The sequence below is a fragment of the Ambystoma mexicanum genome, chromosome 1p (genome assembly GCF_040938575.1).
Source record: "Ambystoma mexicanum isolate Mex_15411 chromosome 1p, UKY_AmexF1_1, whole genome shotgun sequence".
Lineage (NCBI taxonomy): Eukaryota > Metazoa > Chordata > Amphibia > Caudata > Ambystomatidae > Ambystoma > Ambystoma mexicanum.
In genome coordinates this window covers 86,551,067-86,576,678 of record NC_090921.1, presented here as the reverse complement: position 1 = coordinate 86,576,678, position 25,612 = coordinate 86,551,067, and the positions used below count along the sequence as shown (strand labels likewise).

Below are 25,612 nucleotides of genomic sequence, written 5' to 3'. Positions count from 1 at the left end.
TAAGACACCTATACACCAGAAAGTGTTTCCAGGTGCCACAAGGCAAAGGTGAAGAGGGAACAGACGGGATAAACAATAAACGGTTCTACTAGGCCTTGTGACATGCAGATCGTGCAAGTGCAGCAAACAGATTGCAGGGGAAATAGGGGGTAGGTGCGGGGTGCCTGTGAGGGGGCACAGATGTGGGTAAGGGCAAGGGGGAAAGTATAGGGAGGGGGGAATAGGAAGGAGGAGGTCCCAGGGGCTGAGTAAGTGGAGGGGGAGCCTGGCAGGCAAGTGCACAGGGGACAGGATAAGGGTAACTAGTGCAAAGGGGGGGGACCAGACTCTGTAGTCCAGTCAGGGGAGGTGCCCAAATGCTAGTGTTGGAAGTGGGTACTGAGGCAGACTGGTCGAGGGAGGGCCTGGCACCTCTATGACCCAGAAGGGACCAGGCAGTGAGTCGCAGCAGCAGGGGGGGCATTAGCAAGTAAGGGGGAGAGGTATGGAGGGGGAAGAGAGGAAGGTCTTCAGAGGTTTGCGGATCTTAAGGAGATCCGGCTCAAGTCTGAGAGGGTCAGGGAGGCCATTCCAGAGGGAGTCTCCTGCCGAAGAATGAGATCTACACCCCCACCCGCCACTCTCTGCTTAGAGAAACATATGGCCTGCAGAGTTAGAGCTAGAGGACCGAAGGACTCCTATGCTTTATAAGTCAGTCAACTCTTTGTTAAATAATTTATTGGCTGATTGAGTTGGAGCTTTTCACCACCAGATATTGTATGCGCTAGAATGTCCAAACACTTGTACATTTTATTTTTGATTGGCCAACTTTTAGTGAGGCTATTGCCATATTTGCTGCACTACTTTAAAAGGTTCCATGTCCTTTTGCTGACAGTAATTACTTTGAAGCAATAACTTCTTCAAAAAAATCACTTTGAATTTATTATTTTTTTTATTTGGGGGTGCGGGGGGCCTTCTACTACACTACCACTTCTAGTCCAAACCCTTGGACAACCCTATTAACCATTTAACTCCCTCCCCCACCCCCCGAAGGCCACAGTTGAGCAGCGATAGGTATGGCTGCCTGATTGAGTAGCTCCATCACAGGCAATATCCTGAGGTAATATATATCCTAAACGGTGCCGGCTCATTAAGAAAATTCTGGAAGCTGATAAGGAGTGAAATATTGTGCAGCAGCTGTCGCGATCTGGAGTGCTGAAATACTGCTGGTATCACCGAAATAGCATACACCAGCAAGAGGTGCTGCTGGAGCCCGCTGCTGACTTCCAGGCTGAGGGAGCAGGAACACACTTGAGCGCCAGGCTCGGTTTGCGTGCTGGGTGGAGTGGCGATCGTTGTTGCTGCAGTGTTTGTATACCACAAGGTTTACACCGCATGGGCGCTGTGACTGTTTAACAAGATATCATCCGTTTGGACCAAGCAGTAAGTCAGACATGCCACCGTGCTGCGAAATTCCCCCTGAGCGTTGCATTAGGAAGGGAAAGGACCGACATAAGATTCTGTATTCCGTTAGCTGACGGAGGACGCCAGGGAAGAACGGCACGACGCGGCTACACCAACCGCCCACGGATCATTTACATAGGAGGAGACCCGGTCCGATACGTGTGGTGTGCGGCAATAATCTACCGGCCCGGACAGTGGTGAAGGCAAGAATGAAGACGTACATGATAATTGCAACCCATGGCCTGTCCCTCGCTCATGACTCCCCCACGGGTGATGGTCTCCGGATCGGGGGGGCAAGGGAATGAAGCTTCGTAGGGGGGAGTTATTTGGAAGTAACATCAACAGGAGTGCAGAACGCAAGTAAACAAGGCAACGATGCAGGCTCCGTCATCGCTGCCTTGATTAATCAAACTCCTGTTGGAGCAGACAGAGGTACAACGTAAGGGCTAGTGGCGCAAAATCGATTGCGGCAGAAGGCACTAAATCCGGGGCAGGATCCTGAATGCATCTTGAGTAGTGAGAAGCTATTCTGTAACATCCAAGTAGCTGGGGGAGGAGCTTACATTGAAAGGACCTGAACAAGATGAAGGGCGCGTGGTGAAAGAAGAAAAGCCTGATGGATTCCTTCACCAGCTCACAGACCTCACAAGCTGGTACAGCGATAAAGCCCTGCGGTGATATACCAACGACTGCGACGGATTCTACTAGGGAAGACCACTTGCTGTCAATCGTTTAAGCTGGCTTTTTGTCAATCAACATCAAACTCAATGATATAGTTGCAACAATCGGTTCGCTCAAATCGAAACTGAAGGAGAGCGGCAGAATAAATGAGGCGGAAGCAAGAATTGGTGCAATGGAGGATAACGTGGAACAGTACGATCTGGATATAACCCATTTGAAAACAGAATTGACCAAGGTGAAAGGTAAATGTGAGGACTTGGAATCTCGATCTAGAAGAAACAATGTGTGCATAGTTGGGGGTCGACTAATCAGCCACCAATGGCCAGGTGGAATTATTTGTGGAATCCCTGCTTAAATCCTTCTTCTCCACAGCTACATTTTACAAACAGTTCCTGGTGAAATGGGGGTATCATACCCTGGCTCCGGTCTCGAGACCCGAAGCTCCCCCTCGCACTATTATTGCAAGGCTATTGAACTACAGAGATAGAGACCTGGTTCTGAGGCTGTTGAGAGAGCAAGGAACATTGCGATTCGAGGCGAGTAATATACATTTCTATCCGGATTTTGCAGCAGGAGTTCAAGCCCAGAGAAGGTCATACGATCTGCTGAAAAGACAATTGAGAATACGGTGGGTCCCATATGCGCTGATATTTCAGGCAAAACTTTTAATTCAGCATGGAGGCAGGGCACACTTTTTTGAGAATCCAGGAGGCCATGAACTATGTAGAGACTTCCATTCCTGTACCTTCTCCAGCTCGAGAAGGTACAGGAATGGAAGTCCTGGCTCCAATATCTCCGTAACGTTCTGGTTTGGTATACTACAAAGTAGTTAGGCACAAAATATGAGTGGGTTGGGCTCAAGTGGCTGCCACCAACGTGCCTCAGCAAAGTTCCACGAGTTGTTGTGCGGTACATCATCTAGTTGGGGCAGGTGGTGAGAGTGGGGAAAGGAGCAGGGGGATGCATACGTTGGAGCTAAAGTTGAGGACGGAGCTCCGACAGAACACAAGTTGTGGAGGGAGTGGGGGGAGGGCGGCAGAGAAAGGATGCAGTAAAGTAGAGGTGTATGGAGGATGTGGAGAAGTTGTTAGGGGGGGTGTTAAAAACTGAAAATTAGATGGGCATATTAAAAGCATACACAAGTAATTCAGGTGAAATCTCAATTCATATTTTTACAACACATGCCAGCTGATGGGACTACAGAAAGGGGGCTGCAAATCAAATTGTTGACTTGGAATGTCTGTGGACTCAATAACCCAGTTAAAGCCAGGAAGGTTAATGCATATGTAGCGCAGCCTGGTCCCAAGATATTGATGTTACAAGAGACGCATGCAATGGGAAAGGTGAACAAATCCTTTGCACGGAACTGGGGCCCATTGAGATACTACATGCAATATTCATTGCAGGCTCGTGGGGTGCTTACCCTAATACACTCCTCGCTCAGCATTCGAGTGTCAAAAAGCAGCATAGATCCTCATGGCCGATACATTATAGTGTGGGGTGAAATAGCTGGCCACCCCACAGTTTTGGTTAACACATATGGGCCTAATTTGGATGATCCTGGGTTTTATCATTCAATTGTGGAAATATTGACTCCCTTGGACAGGACCCGGGTAATCTTGGGGGGGGGGGGGGGATGGGAGATTTTAATACAATTCTGGGCAAGGGACAGGATAGGTCGTCATGTGCCACACATGCACTCTCCAGGGTGGCCCAGACGCTACATCAGGTATTGTTACATCTCCAACTCACAGATATCTGGCGGACACTTCACCCACAAAGTAAAGAATTCACATACTATTCCTCGTTTCACGGTTCGGAGTCCCATATAGACTTTTGGCTGCTGACCTCGCAGATGGCCAATATGATCCGAGATTGCACAATACTCCCACGCACCCTTTCTGATCATTCTCCAGTTTGTTTCCCTGAACCTTGAGATTGTTGATTGCCCAGTGCAGACCCCACAATGGAGAATACCATCCTCACTTCTCAAGGAAGCCGGGTTGGCTGACTCCTTACATGTCAACATTGCTGAATTCTTCACTATAAATGAAGGCTCTGTCCGTGCACACTCAACACTATGGGAGACATTCAAGGTGTGGGTAAGAGGAAATATTATGACTAAGGCCTATCAATCACTCAAGTTGATTAGGCAAGAACTGGGTTGGGCGGAATCTCAGCTAATGGAACTGGAGAACAAATACAGCAGATCAAGGGAGTAAGTTGTGCTGGCACGTATACAGGCATCACTGGGTGAGTTTCATAGTTTGGCAGACAGGGAGGTCTTACATTTGGCCGTTCCCACTAGAGCAAGGAAATATGTCGAGGGAGACAAGGCTGGCAGATTGCTGCCCAATATGGTGAAAACTGAGCATTACTGTCAGCAAATTACTACTATTCAAGGCCCAAATAACACAGTGTTCAATAAGTGAGAAAGATATTAATGAAGCATTCTCCAGAGCGGTGGTAGCCGGCCTAGATGCTGAAAAGGCTTTTGATTCTGTTTCATGGCACTATCTTCTTTCTGTATTACACAAGTTTAGAGTCGGTCCATAATTCTTGCGCTGTATCCAACGATTGTATTCTGATCCAGGGGCCAGGGTCCTCACTAATGAAACATTAACATCGCTATTCTCGTTGGGCAGAAGCACTAGGCAGGGCTGCCCCCCGTCCCCTCTTATTTGCACTTACTCTTGATCCTATGGCAACACTAGTGAGGAAGATGCATGGACACAGGGGGATAAGAATATATGTCCCACCCCAGATAATCTCCTTATACGCAGATGACACCCTGTTATATGTACGAGACCCCGAACATAACCTTGCTCCAACAATGAACGAAATTCATGATTTTTCACTTTATTCTGGCTACAAAATAAACTATAATAAGTCGGAGCTGTTTCCCCTTACACAATCCACTATTCAGCCACCTGGTCCATGGGGATTTGAATAGTCACCAATACACTTCAGGTACCTGGGTATTGTGGTGTCGAGCAGCCGACAATCATTGTATGTTGATAACTACGCCTCCTACTTGCAACAACTGACTACTAAATTGCACTATGAGCTAAATGCCTTATTTCACTATTTGGGCGGGTAGCTTTACTGAAGATGATGGTTCTCCCGAAGCTATTGTATTTCTTTGGCAATGTTCCTATATGGCCTGGACAGGGGTTTTTTAATACATTGAAGTCTCTGGCTTCCACATTTGTCTGGGGGACTGGGGTGGCGAGAATCAGCTGGCCGAAAGTAACAGAACCTTATGAATATGGGGGCCTGGAAGCGCCAGACTTTGAATTATATCACTTGACTTTACAGGCCCAATTCGCCGGATATTGGTATAAGGCTAGAGATACAATTGCACATATTCCCGTAGAGAGATATGGTGCGTCCCCCTACAGAGCTACAGTCGGTCATATTTAGTGAAACATATAAGAATTTATGTGCCTTTGACCCCATGGGTACAACTGTTCATGCTTGGGCCAGAATCTTTGGGGTGATTGGGGTGGATACTCCCTATTTATTGGGAAGTTCCACTATGGAAATACCCGGGCATTTCCCCCACGTATGATAAAATGTTACAAATATCCTGGGACCCCTCAGGACAAATGAAAATGGGCGACATGTACCCAAATGGGCAATTTGTATCCCAGACTGAATTTGTCAATACTTTAGGGGGTGGCCAATTGAGAGTCCTTTAATAGCATCGCATGCGGGCAGCTTTTCGCAAAAGATGGCCTAAATTCCCAACAGAGCCGGAAACACATAGTTGCATTGGTGGCTTGGAGTCAAAGGATTACACACGGTATGGGGTGTCCAGGCGATACCATAACATTTACCCCCACATAATTCTATTAGGGGGGTTTGGGAAAATCAAGTTGAAAACACATCAGGGGATGAGAAATGGAGTAAGTGTTGTCAGCTAACTAAGGCTGTATCCCTGAATGCGGGGTTGCGCCTGATACAATTTAAGATGCTAAACCAGCTGCATTATACTACTGCTAAAATGGCTAAATTTACCCCTGGTCATACAGGTGAATGTTTGTAGTGCGGGGCCCCAAAGGTGGATGCCTTCCACATGTACTGGTTATGCCCCCTGGTTTTGACATTCTGGAGAAGTGTAGCCGATGCGATAGACGACATGGTGTATATCCCGCCTTTCCTCGCCCCGCTCAGATACCTGTTAGGGGATATTGGGAAAACCTCAGAGACCACTAGAAGACTTTTCAATCTTGCTTGTGTAGTCGTGAAAAGGTGCATTCTAAAATGCTGGAAATCTAAGAAAGCCCCTAGTCTTCAATGCTGGCTTTGTGAAATAACTTATGTGACCGAATGTGAAGAGAAATTAGTTTTTTTCTGTTCCCTCTGCATGCCGCCCTAAAGACATTTGGGCTCTGCTCAGACTATACTTAACTGGAACTAACTCTGATACACAGAGTACTGGACACCCGGATGGTGCCCACCTGCAAAGTATTATGTAACGTTTATGTAACTGTCCTGATGTGATGTGCCTAATGCCACGAATGTTACTGCCATTGATTGCACTTGATACATGACCATTGAATAAAGTTTGAAGAAAAAAAAAACGAACCTCCTATATAATTCGACGTATTTTCAAAGTAATTACTTCGAAGTAATTTAAGAAAGGCATGGTATCAAGAATAGACATACACAAGTGATCATAGTTCATGGGTGTTTTTTAAACTGTATAGGTAGGGTGGAAAACCACTTGATCTAAAGCTAAATCTAAGATGGGAGCAAGCTACGACCATCAAATCAAGATAAGGCAGTCCTAGTGGCGTCTTGTCAAATAAAAGGGCTAATACTAAGAAAAATCTATTGCCAATCCTTACACTAAATACAAAACAGTGTGGGATAGGACTCACAAGAAATAAAGAAGTGTTCACAAGTAATAAGTCAGGATGAAGTAGTCATGGTCTCCCCCTCGTTTTGAGCACAGGACAAGGCAGGACTCTGGAGCACAGCACACGCTCGACCTTTCCCAGCACAAGGTGACAGTGCTGTTCTCAGCTATCAGTACCGTCGATGGTCAAGTCTCTTACTCTGTAAAAAGTCTCTTGCCTTCAAGGACATGATGTATTCAAATTAACAACAAAAGTTCCTTTCTGCTTGTACATTGGGTGATGCATTTTCACACCTGGATCTCCCTCTTCCGGGGTCAGACCCTTCTCAAATGTTGGCCTCCCTCGGCTTTCGTTCAATACGGCTTTCAACACAATTCACTCTGTGGAGGTCACGAATCTTAATGTTGTTTTAAACAGTTCAGATGTGGACAACCGATGCCGGGTTCGCTCTTGTCAACACACTCTTCTTTGGGACTTTAGGCTTTGCCCCTTTCCATCGGCATCCCTCCGTCGGGTTCTCTTTTGCCAATCACACAGTTCCTTCTACTTTCTTACGATGTGGGATTCACTTCCCTTAGCTTCATAATCAGCTGCCGGTCAAAGACTTTCAACTGTATAGAGGATTTTACTAGACCCCTGTATGACCACTTTGACCCTCTTCTCGCATATCCCAAGGCCTTCTGGTATTAGTAGTTGCAATAATCGATGAATTGCCCAGAGTTTCTCGAGTGAGCACCCACGTGGTGCCTGGCTCATCCGGCTTTCCCCATTAACAGTTCTTTGTACTTTCTACCATCAGTCGCTTGCTACTTTTGTTCAACACAATTCGGTTTCTTTATCGGTTCTCCCCTCGACTAACCGGCTGTGATGAACTGCTTGTTTTTCTTCACATCGGGAATCAAGGCTAGTACCACGGTAGCAGGCGTCTCCCTCTGTCCTGCTTATCAGCGTAGGCACACTCTGTGTACCGTTGACATCTCCTGCAACATACTTGGGCTATTGTTCGCGTTGTAAAGATTCCTTCCACTGAGGTTTCCCAGGGCTTGGTCAGAAAGGGCAAGGTCGCTTCTTACCTTGTCACGTTCTCGGTTCACACCGTCTTTCTCCTCCTCTTGAACTGCCATAGCTGTCTCATCGTGTGGTCTGCCTGGCTCATATGGTGCTCTCATACACCACCTTTTATCCGTGTGAGGAAAGGAAATGGCCGTCAGGAGTATTTGATTCTGGTCAATTGCCTGACTATTCCTGGCCCTGGTGTTGGGACATGTCAGATAAACGGCTCTGGTGTTTGTCCGTCGTCTTTCGTGGTGTGCAAAAGTATTCGTGTTGGAAAAGGGGGGCAGCTGTAGAGTGTTTGAATATCCTACAGGGTAGGATGGGGAAAAGGTGTTATAAGAAGGGAGATATTTTGTCTCACCCGCTGTTGTCCCACTTCCACTCCCTGAGGTTCCTCCATCCAGGTGATCCTCCCTCACTGGTCCACCCCCAGGAACTGGATCCACTAGCGATGGCCCTGTCCTGGCCACCTGTATGACAGATCCCCAGTGACTAGTCATGGAGACGCCTTCAGGTTTCTCACAGTAATTACTGCGAAATAATTACTGCCAGAAAAACCGCAGATGCCCTTTGCAGAGGTAATTCAGAATTACTATCAGTCATTAATGGAGGAAAACACTGCATCAGTGCTTGTGGTTAAGTACTTCTTTGAGACCGATACAATATCTAACAAGAAGTTCTGGTATTCCTCAGCTAACATCTAACTCCACATCACTGTCCTCCTCTGGCAACATAGTTGGTTCAGGAGTATCTGGTTGGACTAGATGTTCTTGCAAAAAGTTAAGATGCAGCAATATGGTATTAATGGGGGCAATGGAAGCGGGTTCAGAGTTTATGGTTTTAGAAGAGTGAAATGTGAATGAACAATGCACTGTCACGAAATCCACAAGATCACCTGACATTCCCTCCAATATCACCAACAATTGTGCATCACCAGATGCTTACTTGAACTTGCTATGCAATTCGGTGCAAGAACAAATATATAAATGCATTAATATCTGGGAGTTCTCAGTAAGAGGTGGTAGTATCCCCAACTACCAATGGAATTTGAGAAGAGAATGGATTACAAATACTCGAGTGTACGTGTGTTAAGTTCAGTGCATTTTATTATCTAATGAAGGAGACAGAACGTGAGTCAAGTACAGAGAAGCCCTCTGTCTAGCTGTATGACACCCATACCTCAACACCTTGCACCTTTAGCTTCATATGATCCTCACGTGTGGTTTTTCCATCTTTTCTTTTTTTCCAGCAGTAGCCATCTTTGCGATACTTCACTTTCTTCCGATTGTATAAGATTATGGAACCATTCTGTGGCCTTTAGTACGGAAAAAAGAAGCACACATTGTGAACAAATGACACATCATTGTGAAGAACTGAATCCCATGTCTCAGCCAAGCTTTAAACAAGACATTGTAATGAAGTCCCCATCATAGAGTAAATAAGGGTGACAAACTATTCCCAACTTAACTGGGTGGGTTCAAAAGATAGTTTTAATTTTATAGACATTTTTTTGCAGAGCCAAATAGAGTAGGGCTTCCAAGCGCAGGACAGAGTATGTAAATTACAGTTAGCTGAAAACCACAGTCCAATACAGTAAAAGGATTCACAATTTATCAATTAAAAAGCTTAGTAGGCCCGTTTCTGTTTGGTTTGATCCTCCTCTGTTCCATTCCCACTTTGTGGCACCCGGAACCACTTTCTGCTGTATAGGCACCATACAAATGTTCCATAAATAAAATAGACAAAACATTTTTAAATGCAAAGCTGTGAGATGAAAGAACGCCCACAATCTGTATAGTAATAATTTATTTTCTTGTACAGTATGCAGTTCTTTGTCTGGAACAGGTCAGGTTACTTCACCCTTCCGCTTTCTTCTGGGAATAGGTTCTTGTGGGGCACGAACCGCTCTGCTCTCTTGCGTCTCTAATCTTTCCACTTTGTTTTTATTAAGCATTTTAACACGTACAAAGGACATCAGGAAACAACCTGGTGCCAGCCACGAGGAACACAGATTAACAATGCTAGACTTTATTTCCCCCACACCATCCCCTCACCCTCCCCTCCCCCCAAAATATAACGCTACCAGATCCAATTGCATGATAGGTACAGGAAACAATACAGAAAACAAAGCAGTCATGGGTCAAGACAACGCAGTTCGACTGACCTGGTGAGGTCAGCATTAACAGCAAGGGTAATTACAAAGTTCCAAGTGTAGAAGAGAGAAATGGTGTAGTTCCCACCACGTTCAGGGGTTAAAGTCTCAGGGAGTTACAATCCTCGCTCAGGAGAACAGTGGACCAGTCTAACAGGAAGGAGGCCATTTTGTTGTTAGATATTGCTGACATTTTTTCATATGTAAAAATGGCCCACAATTTAGTGAGCCACTCAGCTTTGGAGGGAGTAGCAGGATTCTTCCACTTTTAGGCGAGGGCCAGTCTTCCGGCTCTCAACATTGCCTCGACCACTCTGGGAAAAGAGCCCCCATCAGACTCCTGTGTTGGTGTGCCTAAAAGGATTTCCAGGGGGTGCAGGGATGGGACGAAGCCCACAATCTCTTTAATCCAACTCAACAACTCCCACCACATGTTGTACCAAGTACCCTGTTGCCTGCATTCCCTCGTGAAAAAAGGGGATGTGCCCCTGAACATCTTAGAGAGTCTGACTGGAGGGAGGTGCCAGGAGTGCAACATCTTAAAATTGTGCTCCATTGCCGATGTGTACAAGGACCCTGAGAAAAGAGTTCTGAAAAATGCCCCCCAGGTTGCCTCCTCGAGAACCATCTCCATCCTCTCCTCCCAAATCCGTCTGAAGGACTGTCTATCCTCTAGGTTGGCCGTGACTATAACTTTGTAGATCTTGGAGAGGGAGCCCTTCCTTGTAGTAGACTCCACCATGATTTTCTCAAAAGGCTTGAGGGGGCGGGCCAAATCCTCACACCATCTGGGGTTGGTAAAGATCCCTTTAAAGCATAGGTATTAAAATACTGTGAGCGGGTGGTCCCCCATGGCTGTAGACAGTTGATCATATTCATTGAAGGAGTTTTGGCAGAACAGTTGGGCAGCCCTCTCTAAGCCCATGTCCGACCAAGACTGAGTGTCACGGAAGCCTCTGGCACCCAAGCTAAATGGGGTACCCCGCAAGGAGGTCAAGGGGGACGTCCAGGAGGACAGAATTTTGCTGTCCTCATCATTTTTCCAGGAGGCCCAAAGTACTGCCAGAGTAGGGTGAGTTCTGAGTCGGACAGGGAGGGACCTAGCTGGAGCACATAGAAAATCTCAGACTTTTCTAGGGTGGGCATGGATGTCCTTTTTATATGTCCAATATGTGCCCATGTCGTCCCTCATATGCTCAAGCATCACTCTAAATTGGGCTGCCTTGTGGTATAACTTAGGGAGTCCAAAACCACCAAAGGTTTTCGGTGGGGTTAAAGTCGAGTGTTTAATTCTTGACTTTTTACCCCCCCACCCCCAAATGAAGTGCTGAACCCTGGTGTATAGTCTCTTAAAAAAGGATTCTGGAATGAGAACGGGAAGGGTTGCGAAGAGGTAGAGGAGCCGGGGCAGGAAGTTCATTTTAATTGTGACCATGCAGCCAAACCACGAGAGAATGAGAGGGGCCCACCGTTGAAGATCCCCAATTATCTTGGAAAGGATCTGGGAATAGTTCAGCTCAAACAGAGCTTCGAAATCTCTTGGGATGGCAACTCCGAGGCATTGGGTGCTCTTGCCTTCAACTCTGATCCCATTCAATTGTTTTTCCCCCTGATTTTGCGATCTCTCTTCACCATAGGCATTATGGTAGACTTGAATAAATTAATCTTGAGGCCGAAAAAGACCCAAAAAGGTATGTATTAACTCAACCAGGGACGGGAGGGAATCCTGGAGATTGGTTAAATAAGCTAGAATGTCGTCGGTAAAGAGTGACAATTTGAAATCAAGGTCCCCGCAGTTCACTCTGGTGATTCTGGGGTCTGTTCGAATGGCAATGGCCAGAGGTTCCATCGCTAAAGCGTATCTAAGGGGAGAGATAGGACAACCCTGTCGGGTGCCTCTAGAAAGGCATAGTAGAGACAATACTATACCATTTAGCGAAACCCTCGCCGATGGGCCATAGTACAACGCAGAAATTCACCCAAAGAATCTGTCTCCCAGGCCCATTTTTGGAAGGACCTTACCCATGTAGGGCCATTCAACCGGATCAAAGGCCTTTTCCGAGTCTAATGAAAGGAGGTAGGCCTCCGAATCGTGGGGTGAAACCGTGCTGAAGGTTGAGGGGTTTCCTAACATTATCAGCACATTGCCTGCCGGGGATAAAACCAAATTGGTCCCCGTGCACCAGGGATTGGAGGTACTTAGCTTGCCTATTGGCCAGGAGCTAGGCCAGGATCTTGACATCCATATTTAAAAGGGAAATAGGGAGGTAGGATTGACATTGGGAGGGGTCTTTCCCCTCCTTAGGGATTACCACAATGAGGGCTGACATCACGGAAGAGATCCCGTTTCGAGCGCAGCATTAAACATTTTGGAGTTTTCCTCTTTTCAGGGTACCAATGGTGTCTCTTACCTCCTGCGGATTGATGGGGGATTCGAGGAGGTCGCCTTATCGGGAGAGAGGCGCGGGATGGGAAGAGAGCCTAGAAAATGGTTGAGATCTGCCCAGTCTCCTGAGTACTCCGTTGAGAACAGGCATTCAAAATACTGGAGGAACTGTTCCCCTATTGAGGCATCACCTGTGCATTTCTCTCCCTGCGGAGAGCAAAGAGAGTCAATCCTTTCTAAGTTCCCTCAGCCTCCAAGCAAGAATTGTATCAGCCTTCTCCCTCTTTTCCATATACCTTTGTTTTAGAAACGCCAGCTTCCTTTCAGTCTGGCCTACAGGAAGGGCTGCAAGCTTTGTCTTAAGCTGCTAAAGCTCCACCCACTTGCCTGGAAACATTTGGGATTTGGATAGCCTGTATCTTCTCCCTTAACAACTCCTCGTTATGGCTCTCTTTTTCCTTGGACCCATACCCATAAGGAGCCCCCTTATTGTAGCCTTGAACGTGTCCCAGACCCCCATTACACCCCGTTCCATATTATCGTTAAATGTTAAGTACTCTTATGGTGGCTAGGAGGATCTGGGAGAGCTCCTTGTCCTGCGGTAGGAGGTCGTTACATGACCAAAGGGAACCAACAAAGGGGCGAGGAGGAACTCCCATGAGAATCCTAACCAAATAGTGGTCGGACCACGGAATGGACTGAACAGTGAAGTCGGTTATGTAGTCACGGAACGAGGTGTCCACCAGGATGTAGTCTATCCTGGAGAAGGCTGCATGGGGCTTGGAGAAAAATGGAAAGGGTGGGTCGTGACCCACTCTTGTCATGTGCGAGTCAGACAAACCTAGTTCCTCATTGACCCTCTGGAAAGTGACAGCCATCCTCCTCTGTGTGTGAGTGTCCACGTGTGGGTTTGCCGACCTTCTATCACTTTCCGGGTGGAGGACCATATTAAAGTCGCCACCAACCAATAGAGTAGCTTCCGTGAAAGACATACTTGTCATTTTCATGTCTTCCCTGAAGCGATCCTGGGCCTCGCTTGGAGCGTAGAGAGAGACTGCAGTAACCATACTACCTCGCACTTAACCATAATATAACGTCCTTTGTGGTCGGTGCGCTGGGCTTTCAGTGAAAAGTGAGCCCTGGAGAACACCATCAGTGCAACCCCACGTTTTTTTGCTAGGTAGGAAGCCTAAAAAGTATGCTGTATGGACTTGGCTCTAAGGGTCGGCTCCTTCCCATTTACCCAGTGTGTCTCCTGCAGAAAGAGGAAGTGTAACTGTAGCCTATTAAACTCACTAACCATCATCGATCTCTTGGTAGGCAAATTTAGCCATCGAGCGTTTAATGACCTCAACATCAGTGTGGAATTTGTGTCATCTATTGGGAAGATGAGAACCTCCTAGGACCCCACTTGAGGGGTGCTTAATAACATCTCCCCATATTGTCCCCATGAAACTTGGCTAGATCTCGAAGGACCTGTACCCTTAAGAAACCATCCGTAGCCTGGCAGTGAAAAAGTACCACAAAAAAGAACAATCCAGAACCGAAATCTCCCCTCCCCCCCACCTCTGACCCTGAGCGCCTGGACTGATGGCGACTCGAAGATGGTTGCTTAGAACAGGCCACCAGTGCCTCCCCCCTCCGGGCCCACAAACCCCAACGTAGAACTATCAAGAGCCCACCCCACACCCCACAACATAGAACATCTGGCCTAGGCATATGCCCCCCCCCCCTTCCCGGGAGGGGCCAGAAAGACTGGGAAGAAATAAAAAACAACTTTGTTACCCTTACAAGAAAGGCTCAAATGAGGCGGAAACTGTCAATCTCACTGAACAACCTCTTTCAAACAAATCAGCGTCGCCATGTTCCAACCGTGCCAAATAATTCAAGCGGAGACAGGGACCCTGTCAATCATTAGAGGATCTAGGGAAGGCCGGGGCAACCCTCCTGAACTTTCTGTGGCCCCGAACTCTGCGCTTCTCCGGGTAATCGTTAGGCTTTTGGGGCCCGGTTAGATGTTTCTCTCGCTCAACATAGGGTAGGTTTGCACTGGGGTCACCTAGGAGCTCCTGGGAGACTCTGTATATATCGTCCTCTGTGAGCGGAGCATATTTGAAGCCCTCAAATTCAAATGAAAGCGAGAAGGGGTATCCCCACCTATTTCTCAGGCCCTTGTATTGCAGCATTTTCGCCAGGGGAACACACAGGCGGCGCCTTGCCAGAGTAAGGGCTGACAAATCCTGATAGATCGAAATTTGTGCATTTTCCCAGCTGATGGGCCCTTCCTCCGTGCAAGTTCCAGGATTTTGTTCTTCTCCGTGAAATAGTGAAACCTCACCAGGACAGATCTGGGACCCCTGCCCAGGTACCTGCCCTGTGCGCCCTATCGATAGTCGGTTCATTGGTGCTGGCGTCGTTAAAGAGTTTCCCCAATTACAGCGTTGACTGCTTTGATGAGGTCCGTTTGGGTCTCGCCTTCTTGCTCCGGAAAGCCTAGGAATCTTAAGTTGCAACGTCGCTCCCTATTTTCTAAGTCTTCAAGCTTTAAGGTGCATTTCTCTTCTCTCCTTTCCAATTCGGCGAGGCGCATGTCAAACTGAGTCTCAGGGAGGTCAATAGAAGTGCTGTTTGCCTCCAAAGCCTGAACTCAGTGGTCAATGGTGTTCACTTATCTAGGGTATCCAGTCTTTTGTCAATATCTGCCCTAAAACCACAGATAGTATAGTGGAAGGTAAAGGGTGTTGAGGGGGCGAGCGCCGAAACTTTTGAAGAGATTCAGCCCAGTTCATTAAGACCCTGCTGGCTGGAGGACACAGTCCAGGAAGCTTGCGAGGTTCAAGCAGGGTAGGGCACTCAAGGCCACAAGAATATGTGCTGAGAAAGGGCAGAGACGACCCAGCAGGAGAACAGATCAGATGCGGTCCAGAAAGGAGGTCGAGTTGCGTGGCCGTGTCACCTCTAGGGACTCTGGATCAAGTGTATGTCCACAAAGTCATCTTCGCCCTCATGGGATCCCCAAGGTGGGGAGAAGCTCAATGTTCACTGGAAAAGTCACTGTGGGAAAAAGACTACCACATCAGCTCTTGGTGGGGGAATCTGGCGACATGTAGGTGGGCAGGGAGCACCTGAAGTTGAGAGCTGGGGTGCTGGGCCCGGTGGGCTATGTGCGACACACCACCAAGGACTCGAGAAATCAAAACTCAATACAGGCAGCAGGGTCCAGGCCGGCCCATTACCAGCTTCGTTCTGGGACAGTCAATAGGCATCTGTAAGGGCGGGCGGCCACTTAGAAGAACGTCAGAGAGTGCAGGATTCCTCAGCATCACAACTACACAGGTTTTGAATCGGTCAAGACAACCCTCTTGGGGGACAGGACGTAGGGGCTGCGCCTCAGGTCGCTGGCAGCAGATGGATGGCCCAGTAGCAGATGTAAGGTGTCGTGGCTCAGGGCCGCGGGAGACCGGAGGGCGGGACTCTGCCCAATGGACTCACTCCCTTGCAGTGTAGGAACGCGGGCAAGGAGTGCCCACGCTGTGCCCGCCACGGAAGCAGTGGGAAAGCCCTGCGCCAACAGGCCCCAGAATGCTAAATTAGGGCCGGATCCCAGGGCTTCCCCAGCGGGGAGAGCCTCTGTAGGCAATGTCCAGTAGATGCGAGGGTCACAGCACAGCCGCTCCTCACTCCTAACCCCCCCAGCCAGGCGTCCCCACTCAGCTTACTTCTGGCTCCCACGACAGTCTGATGTTCATGGCCGACACATCTCCCACCTCCATCACCGCAGCTGAGGCTCTCGGCTGGTCAATGCGAAGCTCAGAGGATCCAAGGGCCACAGCGGGGAAGAAACAGGCGGCGGGCGGCTCGCCGCCGCTACAGATGAGAGGCACCACCGTGTGGGTGCGTACTCTGCGCTGGGCCTCGGGACTTCGCCTGAAGAAATCCAGAAACGAAGGGCCAGGAGGCTCCCGGGAGGCTGTTAGCTGCCGCACTGTAGTGAAGGCGCTCAGGCCCCACCTTTCGATTTTGTTCGGAGGGACGTATCTTTGGTTCTACGGCACTGGCAAACATCTGGGTTGGACCGTTTGGTGCCCTGGGTCTTCAGCCGAGCTTGGGGGGGTTCATGGCTCCACTCCTGGGGTTTTGGGGGGGAGGGGGGCAGGGGGGCTCAGTCCCCTTCAATCTAACCGGGAGGGAGAGAGCTACAGTGATGCTTAAGCACATCCCGGTGCCCCCTGGTGGCTCCTGCTTTTCTAATCTTAATTCTCTGGGAATCCATATGCCAACTCCACAGAGGAGGCTTCTCTCAACCTTCCTTCCTCCTTGAGAAAAAAAAATGAGATTCTCCATTATTCCTGCTCAGTCCCTATTTTATATGATTGGCCCTTGAAACCCACCAATCCCAGTGACTTTCATTTAGATCAATGGAAACTGCATTATTCCCCTGGACTCTGCCCCCTTCCTTGAGGATTTGGGCTCCCATCCAATCAGGGCCCGTTATGCTTGCGAGTGCTACCTCAGAGGGCCCACCCTCCTTCCCTGTTATGCTTGGTCCATTATAACAAGAATGCCTTTCTTGGATCAACAATCTGCAATGACACAATGGCCCTGATCCATCTCATCAGGAATTGATAGTCCATTTAGGATAAATGACAGTTCATGGTTGCTTGAGAAACAATATTACTGTTATACATGTTGAAACTTCTACCAGTCCATCTTTGCCTCAAGTGTATCCTTCCAACAGTAGTTGAATAAACGCCCTAAATGCAAACTGATGATACAGCAGTAACGTGAACTGAGGAACAAAACTCATTCATCTTAAAGAGAGCTCCAACATTCTGGCATTGGGCTCTCTTCCTTGCAATAGGTAATTTCCCAGGAAAACAAACCAATGCCACAAAAGTTTAAGCAACGTACTTTGGGTGAAGGATAAATGGGTGCCTTATTTGGAAATCGTTAATGCCGTCATCAGAATGCAGCTATCAAGAAATGTACCTGCTCTCTACTGCAATTAAACACAATTTCCCAGATTCATATTCAGGTTCCTGCCGCAGAAGTCTGTTGCATTTGTTTGGTTGATTGATTTGGCAGTGTCATTTCTGTAGAGTGGAACATTAAAGAGTTTGCACTAATGCTAGCCTCTGGCCCTGCCAGGATTGTTTCACAACTTTTCTACCATCCCTGTGATCGAGAAGATGATCATATTGAAAAACGGGATGCTTTTCATGGCTCCAGTCTGTCCTCTGCAGGAGTTTTACCTAGACAAACTTGATGTGTCATCTCAGCACCTCCAGAGGATGCCGTGACAACATAATCAGCTTCCAGGCAACAGGGCATTGCATCATAAACTCATTCAGCTTTGCTCCCGAGATATTATAATGCACTCATCTAGACCTACGACCAGATTATATACTGATCCTTAAAAAAGCATAATTGCAATGTTGGATGGAAATCTGCAAGTGGAAAATGTTCTGCCTGTGGGATAGCAGGGGTGAACAGAGGGAGGACTTTGTCCTCCCCGTTGTTAAGAAATTGCAGTTTGTTTGATTTATGGGATCTGTCAAGGTCAAGTCTTCATTGTTCTTTTAGGTGTTCACGGATTAGCTATTGCTGCTTACAGAAAAATACCTTCTCAGAGTACATTTATCACTAGTTCAGTTGAGGAACGATTTACTGGGTCTGGGTAGTGTGATGAGTTGGCAGAACTCACCATTTTAATATGAGAGGGGTCGTGTTACAATGACTGAGTTAGTCCGACTGTCACCTGATGTGCCTCCCAGAGGGTTGAAGGAGTGGGATCCTTCAGGCTTTCCTCCCCACCAAGGTGTAGTATAATTGTATACATGCTGTACCAATCCCTAACATCAGGGGGTGTTGAAAACTCCAACAGAGAATACAATATAAAGAACCATTTTGGCACGGTTAAAGCAGTGAATATGTCAAATCGGAAGCCTTATGGGAGGCTAATGTGTTTGCTGATGAGCGTGCGCTGTTTGAGCATTCTGCAGATAATGGTGTTCGAGCTTACCCAATGAGTGGAAAGGGGAGACATTGTGACCACGTTTCAGCTCCTAGAGGATATGCAACAGTGCAGACCAAAAAGCTGCTGTGAGAGCGAACCCATGAAAACCCTGACATCACGCCTTTAAAGCCCTCGGAACAACAGGTGTAAAGAATTCAGTAATTAACCAGCACAGAGAGGGCTCATTATTTACTACAAATTTCATGGCCTTTATGGAAAAGTGATCAAAGTACCCAGCCCAGAACCCCTAGGCAATATATTAGTGCCCCAGTCCATCTGTTAGGGAAAACCGATTGAAGCGCCCAACCCAAAGCTCTGAGACAAAACCATAGTGCCCTGAGTCGATCACAGAGGTTGATGAAATGAATTAAACCCATTAGGTCCTATAAAAGAGCCTGACTAAGCTTGGGGAAAGGGGTGCTAGACTGAGAGCAGAAGGGCATAATCTGCCAAAGAAAAGCCCACCACTTGGTGCTAGGTAGCTATGTTGCTGGAGTTGCTACTTGTTACTTGGATACACAAGTGTGTGAATCCTGCCAAAGTTTATGGAGGACCTGAATGAGGAACACTAAAAAAATCATGTAATGGCTAGACCTTACCAATTAAATGCTGAGAACCTAGTCAAGTTAATCCAGACAAACGGGACTTGCGGCATGGTGAGCTTGGTAAGAGGGGCCATGATAGAGGAGAAACCGGAAATAAAGTGCCTGTAGAAATTCGCGTAGCCAAGAAAAGATTGGAGAGCCTTGACAGAGGTCGGGACAGGCCAGTCAAGAACTGTACAGACCTTTGAGGTGTTCATAGACAGACCGTCAGGCGAGATGTGAAACCCCAGGAAGAAGTCGACTTCATGGACATGAAAAACACTTTTCTGGCTTCGCAAATAGGGCATGTGTCCGGAGTCTGTCGAGTACCTCACAGACATGTGTCACATGTTCCTGTAGGTTCGGAGACAAAATCAATATATCGTCTGCCTAGACTATTACATAAATGACCACTATGTCATGAAAGACTTCATTAATGAAATGCTGAAATGTTGCAGGAGCATTGCACAGCCCGAAAGGCATGACCAAGTATTCATACAGGCGGTGTCCGGTGAAAAACGCGGTCTTCCACTCATCGCCCTTCCGAACCCGGACCAGGTTATAAGCCCCCCCTGAGGTCCAGTTTCGTGAATATGGAGGCAGGAGTCAATCGATCAAGCAAAGGGCCAATGAGAGGAATGGGATAGCAGTTTTTTACAGGGACAGAGATCCCCCTCCTTCTTGGGAGCAAAAAAGTTAGGACTGACAGCAGGTGACTTGATGGACCTTATGTGACCCAACCGAAGAGAGGACTGCTAATACTCCTTCAGGGCTTGATCCTCGGAAGGAGACAACGAATAGACCCGATCAGAGGGAATGTTGGAATCGGGGACAAGGTTGATAGGGCAATTGTATGTCGTATGTGTTGGGAGTTGTTCGGCACACACCTTATCAAAGACCTCAGAGAAATCCTGATACTCAACGGGGATACCGGAACCTGTAACCACTACCACATGTTGGAGCGTATCGAGATCCATGGCTGGGGAATCATCCAGTGTCAGTTGGGCTAATGCACCAAACGCTTGGGATGGAGACTGAATGGAGTCAGGAAGGATAAGGCAACTACCCTGGCAATGGGAAGACTCAAAGAAAACGGAACTCAAGGCCCAGTCTATGGTGGGGTTGTGAACTCGCATCCAAGGTATACCCAATATAAGGCTGAACTGTGGTGTGGTGTGGTAATTAGGTCGAAGGATATCATCTCCCTATTTGTGTCCTGTATGATTAAAGTCAAGGGTGCTGTCTGTTGCCTGTACGGGTTCTGGAAGTCTTTTGTTCTGTAAGGGAAGGTTAAGAGAGGCAGCCAGGGAGATGTCAATGTAATTGCCTGTAGCACTGGAGTTCACGACCAGCTGGACCGAATGCTGTGTATTGTCAGTATGCAATAACAAAGTTTGTAGTGACATGGGCCTTGCATGCCTAAAGAAGGGCGTGGTTGCCGAGGGCGTCGTGTATAGGCCCGTCCGTATCTCGGACTCTAGTGACGAGCTTTGGGAAAACCCGGTGGCTTGGGTTTGGGGCGTCTTGGGCTTTCCTTGACATAATGCCCGTTCAGGCCACAATAGAAACAAGTGTTGGGAGACCTTCAGCGTTCTCTTTCTGTGGCTGTAATAGGACTGCGTACACCCCCGATCTGCATGGGTTCCCCAGTGGTGTCAGTGGAGGGGGAGAAAGACTGGGAGGAAGAGTGACTGGTGTCAGTCTTCCGTTGTGTCCGCTGTGCATCTACCTGTAAACCCAAATCAACAAGATCTAGATATTGGATATGCAGGGACGGGACCACGGCCAAGGCGTCTTTCATGAAAACCCCCTATAAAAAACCACTGACTTCTTGTTTTCTGGCCAAGCCGTTTCAACCGACAACTGGTTGAAACGCGTAATATACTCTATCAAAGTGCTCTTGCCTTGAGTTAAGTAAAGCAGGTCTAGATCCTGTGACTGCCTTGTGGCGGGTATCGAATACCCTGGTCATTTCGGCTACCAAGAGATCGAAATCATATACAAAAGGACTATTGCCCTCTAGCAGAGGGTTAGCCCAAGTGGCTGCTATGCCGCTCAGGTGTGAGAGGGTAAATGCTGCCTTGTTAGTGGAATTTGGGAATGCTAGCGGTTGGCAAAGAAAGTTCAGCTTGCACTGGTTCAGGAAGGTTCAGAATTTCCGGGGGGCACCCTGGAACTTCTCTGGGGCAGCCAGGGGAAAAAGAGTGGGTACGTAAACCGGTGCCGGGGGTGTGTTTGTTTTATTATTTATAATGCGCATCATACCCGGGGGTATCAGGGCGCAGCATTTACAAGGATATGCGAAGCTTAGTTACAAAGCAGTAAGGTGTAAGATACCTACTTACAAAGTATTAATTACAAGATGGGTATATATGTGTTATTCCCGGGGGCACTAGGTGGTTCCTATGGATCCCGAATTCGGGGTCTGTGGGCAAAGCGTGGCGCTCGCTCTGTATGGCATCGAACCTCTGATGGATTGCAGTGGTAGCGGCTGCCCTGTCGGCTTGCAGCACCACGATGGCTTGGACCAATGCAGTCACTGGGTCCCCGGCAGAGGTATCCATAATCTAGGCAGGGATTGGCTTCTCAGTCTGTCAGGACTTGAGGCCTGCATAGATTAGATATACTTCCGTCCCCAAACACTGAACGGGGAGATACAAGTAACTCACTGTTCAGTTATTGGAGCCACAGGTGGCTGCAACAGGAGCAGAACACTGTATCCCTAGATGGCTGCAGAGGGAAAAAGGAGGGAAAGAAAAACGATTGGACAATAGATGATGTGCAAACCAAGAACATCTACCGGTTGGGGGGCGATGGTGAGGCCCAAAGGAAAACAGAGCCCTTGCTTACAGTGTTCCCCAAATGGTTGGTGGGTGTATCCCCAGTGAATGTGAACAGCAGCAGCAGAGACTCACTGGGTAGCTCCTGGAAGGAGGGTTGAAGGCGGAACTTAAGCCGTCAACCGGATGGAAGGTCCAGCGTGATAACAAGTGAGTGCAAGTCCAAAAGCAGTCCGAAGCAACAAGAAAATATCCGGAATCAGTAACCAGGTAAACAGTACATGAAGCGTCATAATCGGGGAGAGACAGGCAATCCGAAAGGACAAGGATCCGGGTCATAGCTGTTCAGAAGGAGCAGATGCAGAAGTACGTCGTAGCCAGGGGCGAGGAAGAAAGGAGCCCGGAAACACAATGCTGAGGTCAAAATCCAAGAAGGTAAACAAGAACGAAAAAACAGACGCTAAACGCTGGAACAAACACAGCTGAGAAGCAACGTGTGGTGCATACAGCGTCTGTTTATACCGTTGCCACGGTAATCAGGTACATGATCGGCGGATCATGACACATGTTGGACGATAACGCCGTGGACGCGTGCTCAGTCGCCACAGCAACTGCCAATGCCAACGTGAATGAGCACGACCTGAATGCATCTTTACAGACGATGTAGTACCTCCCGACCACGGGATAGACCGGCGATGCACAACCCGGAGCGTCTTCTGTTGCCATGCTGTAAGCATTCGGGACCAATGAGGGGAGGTGTCATGATGTGCTGGAATTGAGTTAGACGTCATTGGGGGTGTGTGCATGACACACTGGAATTCTCCTACTTTTTCTCTTCGCTCTACCACTTCCTATCCTTCTTTCCGTACTTCTGTAAAAAACTCTCTCTTCAATCCTAAAGCTTCTTTGAAAATATTTTTGTAACTGAATCAATCCTCATTTTATTGTACTGTCATTTTTTATGGATAGTGCTTTGGCATAAACCGCTCAATAAATACCAAATAAATACAAATACCTCTGGTCCTTTCCCGGAAAACAACAATGCAAATGCTAAAAAAAAAAACGATAAGCCCACCTGATGACTCAGGACCTGGAGGATCCCGGAAATGACTCGATATTATCCAAAGCACGCCAGGAAACAAATTGCTACATTCTTTTTTTTTTGTAAATTTGGTTTTATTAACATTTTTAAATTTAAAGTCACATTACATAACACAATTACGATCTCAGAGTCACATAGCGAAAACAGGAATTCCAATAATGCTACAAAATTATTTTTACATGTTTCTTCCATCCAGCTATTGTAGTCTTACATGATTTTTTCCTCCCTCCCATTTTCCCTCCACCCCTGCCCCCAACAGGTCGAATAACAAAGTTCTTGGTCGTCTTGGCGTGTTCTTTTAAAGGGTCACAGTCTTTAAGTGTTTTCAGAATGTAGGGATTTGTTTCAGGGCAGTTGACCGTGAGGCTGTTGCATTTCTTCGCTTTGATCACCTAGCCGCCTCATGTACATTGTAGTCGTAGATTTTGGCATATCAACGGAACAGCCCGTTAGGGAGGTGTTCATTCTTGTAGTCCATCCATATGGCCTCACACTGTGGTGACTTCCCATGCAATGATGCAGTAATCCGTTCCATTATACATATATTGGTGGCAAGTTTAATCCATTCGTTCTTGGTGGGGGTGGATTTGGATTTCCATTTCATTACAAGTGTTGCTCGGGCAGCTAATAACAGCTGATGCGCTAGGCCTCTAATCTTACTCCAGTCTTCCTCGTCCCTCTCGAGACCAAACAGTATAAGGTAGGGGTCAGCCACCCTGGATATGCCATCTATGCCCTTGATCCATCCCAGTACCTCATCCCAAAAAATCTTTATCTTGGCGCATCCCCACCACATGTGCCAATAATCGGCGTTTTCCCCACACCCTCGCCAACATTTTGGGTTAGCGGTTTGAAACATTTTGGAAAGCCGGACGGGGTCATACTGCCATCTGTGCAAGAGCTTGATAGCGTGTAGTTTGTATTGATTTGAAATAGATGTGTGGGTGGCGGCGTCACATATCATTTCCCACGTGTCTACACTAATCTGTTCGCCTACGTCTCTTTCCCTTCGGCCTTGGAGCGTTTCTGTGGACCCTCCACCCACAATAATTAACTCTTTATATAGTGCCGATATTAGGCCCTTCATTTCCGTTCTTGTGTCCAATATCTTCTCAAGGGGAGTGAGGTCTCATTAATTTGGGCCTCCATATTGGTTTCGTTAGGATGCCTTTTATTTGTATATATTGGAATGTGGACAGAGGGCCTATTCCCAGAGCTTCCGTCAAGTCTGGTAATGTTATAAAGGAGTCTTTTCTTTGTAATTGCCCCACTCTCTCCAAGCCTGCCTCGTACCATGACTGAAATCAGGAGACCATAAGTGGTAGGGGAGGTGGCCATTTGGTGATTTTATGCATGTTTGTGCCCTGTTTCTAAATGATCCATATGACACTCAAAATTGGGTGCCCTTTGCTTCTAATATGAAGCCTTTTCAGGGGGACCATAGCCATTCAGATATTGTGGCAGGTGACAGGTAATGGTTGTCCATTTGAACCCACTGGATGTCTTTGTGGTTACGCAAATGAGGGATCAGTACCCGGAGTTGGGATGCTTCATAGGATTTACGTAGATCAGGGAGTCCTACCCCACCTTTATCTTTTGGGAGTGTTAGGGTATCATACGGGATTCTCGCTTTCTTCCCTTGCCAGACGAATTTAACAATGGTTTTCTTGGTTTCTGTGAAGAAGCTTCTCGGCATCTTAATGGGTAGCATTTGGAAATGATATAGAAATCGTGGGAGGCATACCATTTTGATGCCGTTAAGTCGACCCAGCCAAGATATCGTCATTTCTTTCCATCTAGTTAGGTCTGCACGAAACTTTTGAAGGAGAGGGGGGGGGGGAGTTTGCTTCGTAAAGATCGTATATACGTCTGGTAATCTGTATACCTAAGTATTGTAATCTAGTATGTTCAATTTTAAGACCTAGTGTGGAGAATGTTACCTAATTTTCTTCTTTTTGTCCTTGAAAGGGAAGGAGTATCAATTTGTTTTTATTTATTTTGAACCCTGAGAGCCAACCATATTCTTCTATCATTGATAGTGCTCGGGGGATGGATGTCAAGGGGTTAGTGATATGCAGGAGTATGTAATCAGCATAGAGAGTTGCTTTATAATCCACCGTTCCTAGACAAATACCTTCTAGGATGGGGTGTGTTCGCATGGCTTGTGCAAGGGGCTCTAGGGAGAGAGCAAAAAGAATAGCGAAGAGGGGGCATCCTTGACGGGTTCCTCGTCCCAGGTTAAACCATCTGGAGTATTCTCCATTCACAAAAATAGATGCTTTGGGGGCCGTGTACGGAACAAGTTACTTACCTGTAACTGTTGTTCTCCAGCATGGGTCTGGCATGGATTCACATGCTCATGAATATTCCCCGTCGTCAGGCTGGGAATCCTCGGTAAAGAAAAAACCAGCATCAGTTTCGTTTCTGATCTGTCTTTCGTAGTAATAACCAATCACTGGTCTCTTCGTCATACTGACCACAGCCAATGACTGCCCTCTACCTAAGCACCGCCTCTGGCAGCCATCTTCAGATTTGGAAGCACGTGAA

General features: G+C 47.4%; 1 protein-coding gene across 13 annotated transcripts in view; it reads right to left on the bottom strand.

Annotated features, from left to right (window-relative positions):
• CAMTA2 (calmodulin binding transcription activator 2) overlaps positions 1 to 25,612 on the bottom strand; it is a 1,813,542-nt gene that overhangs the window by 1,379,821 nt on the left and 408,109 nt on the right. For all 13 annotated transcript variants that reach the window (XM_069643632.1, XM_069643658.1, XM_069643676.1 and 10 more), the window contains exon 5: positions 9,225 to 9,360. In XM_069643632.1, the coding sequence (XP_069499733.1) occupies positions 9,225 to 9,360 (136 nt within the window). The remainder of the gene's footprint in view (positions 1 to 9,224; positions 9,361 to 25,612) is intronic.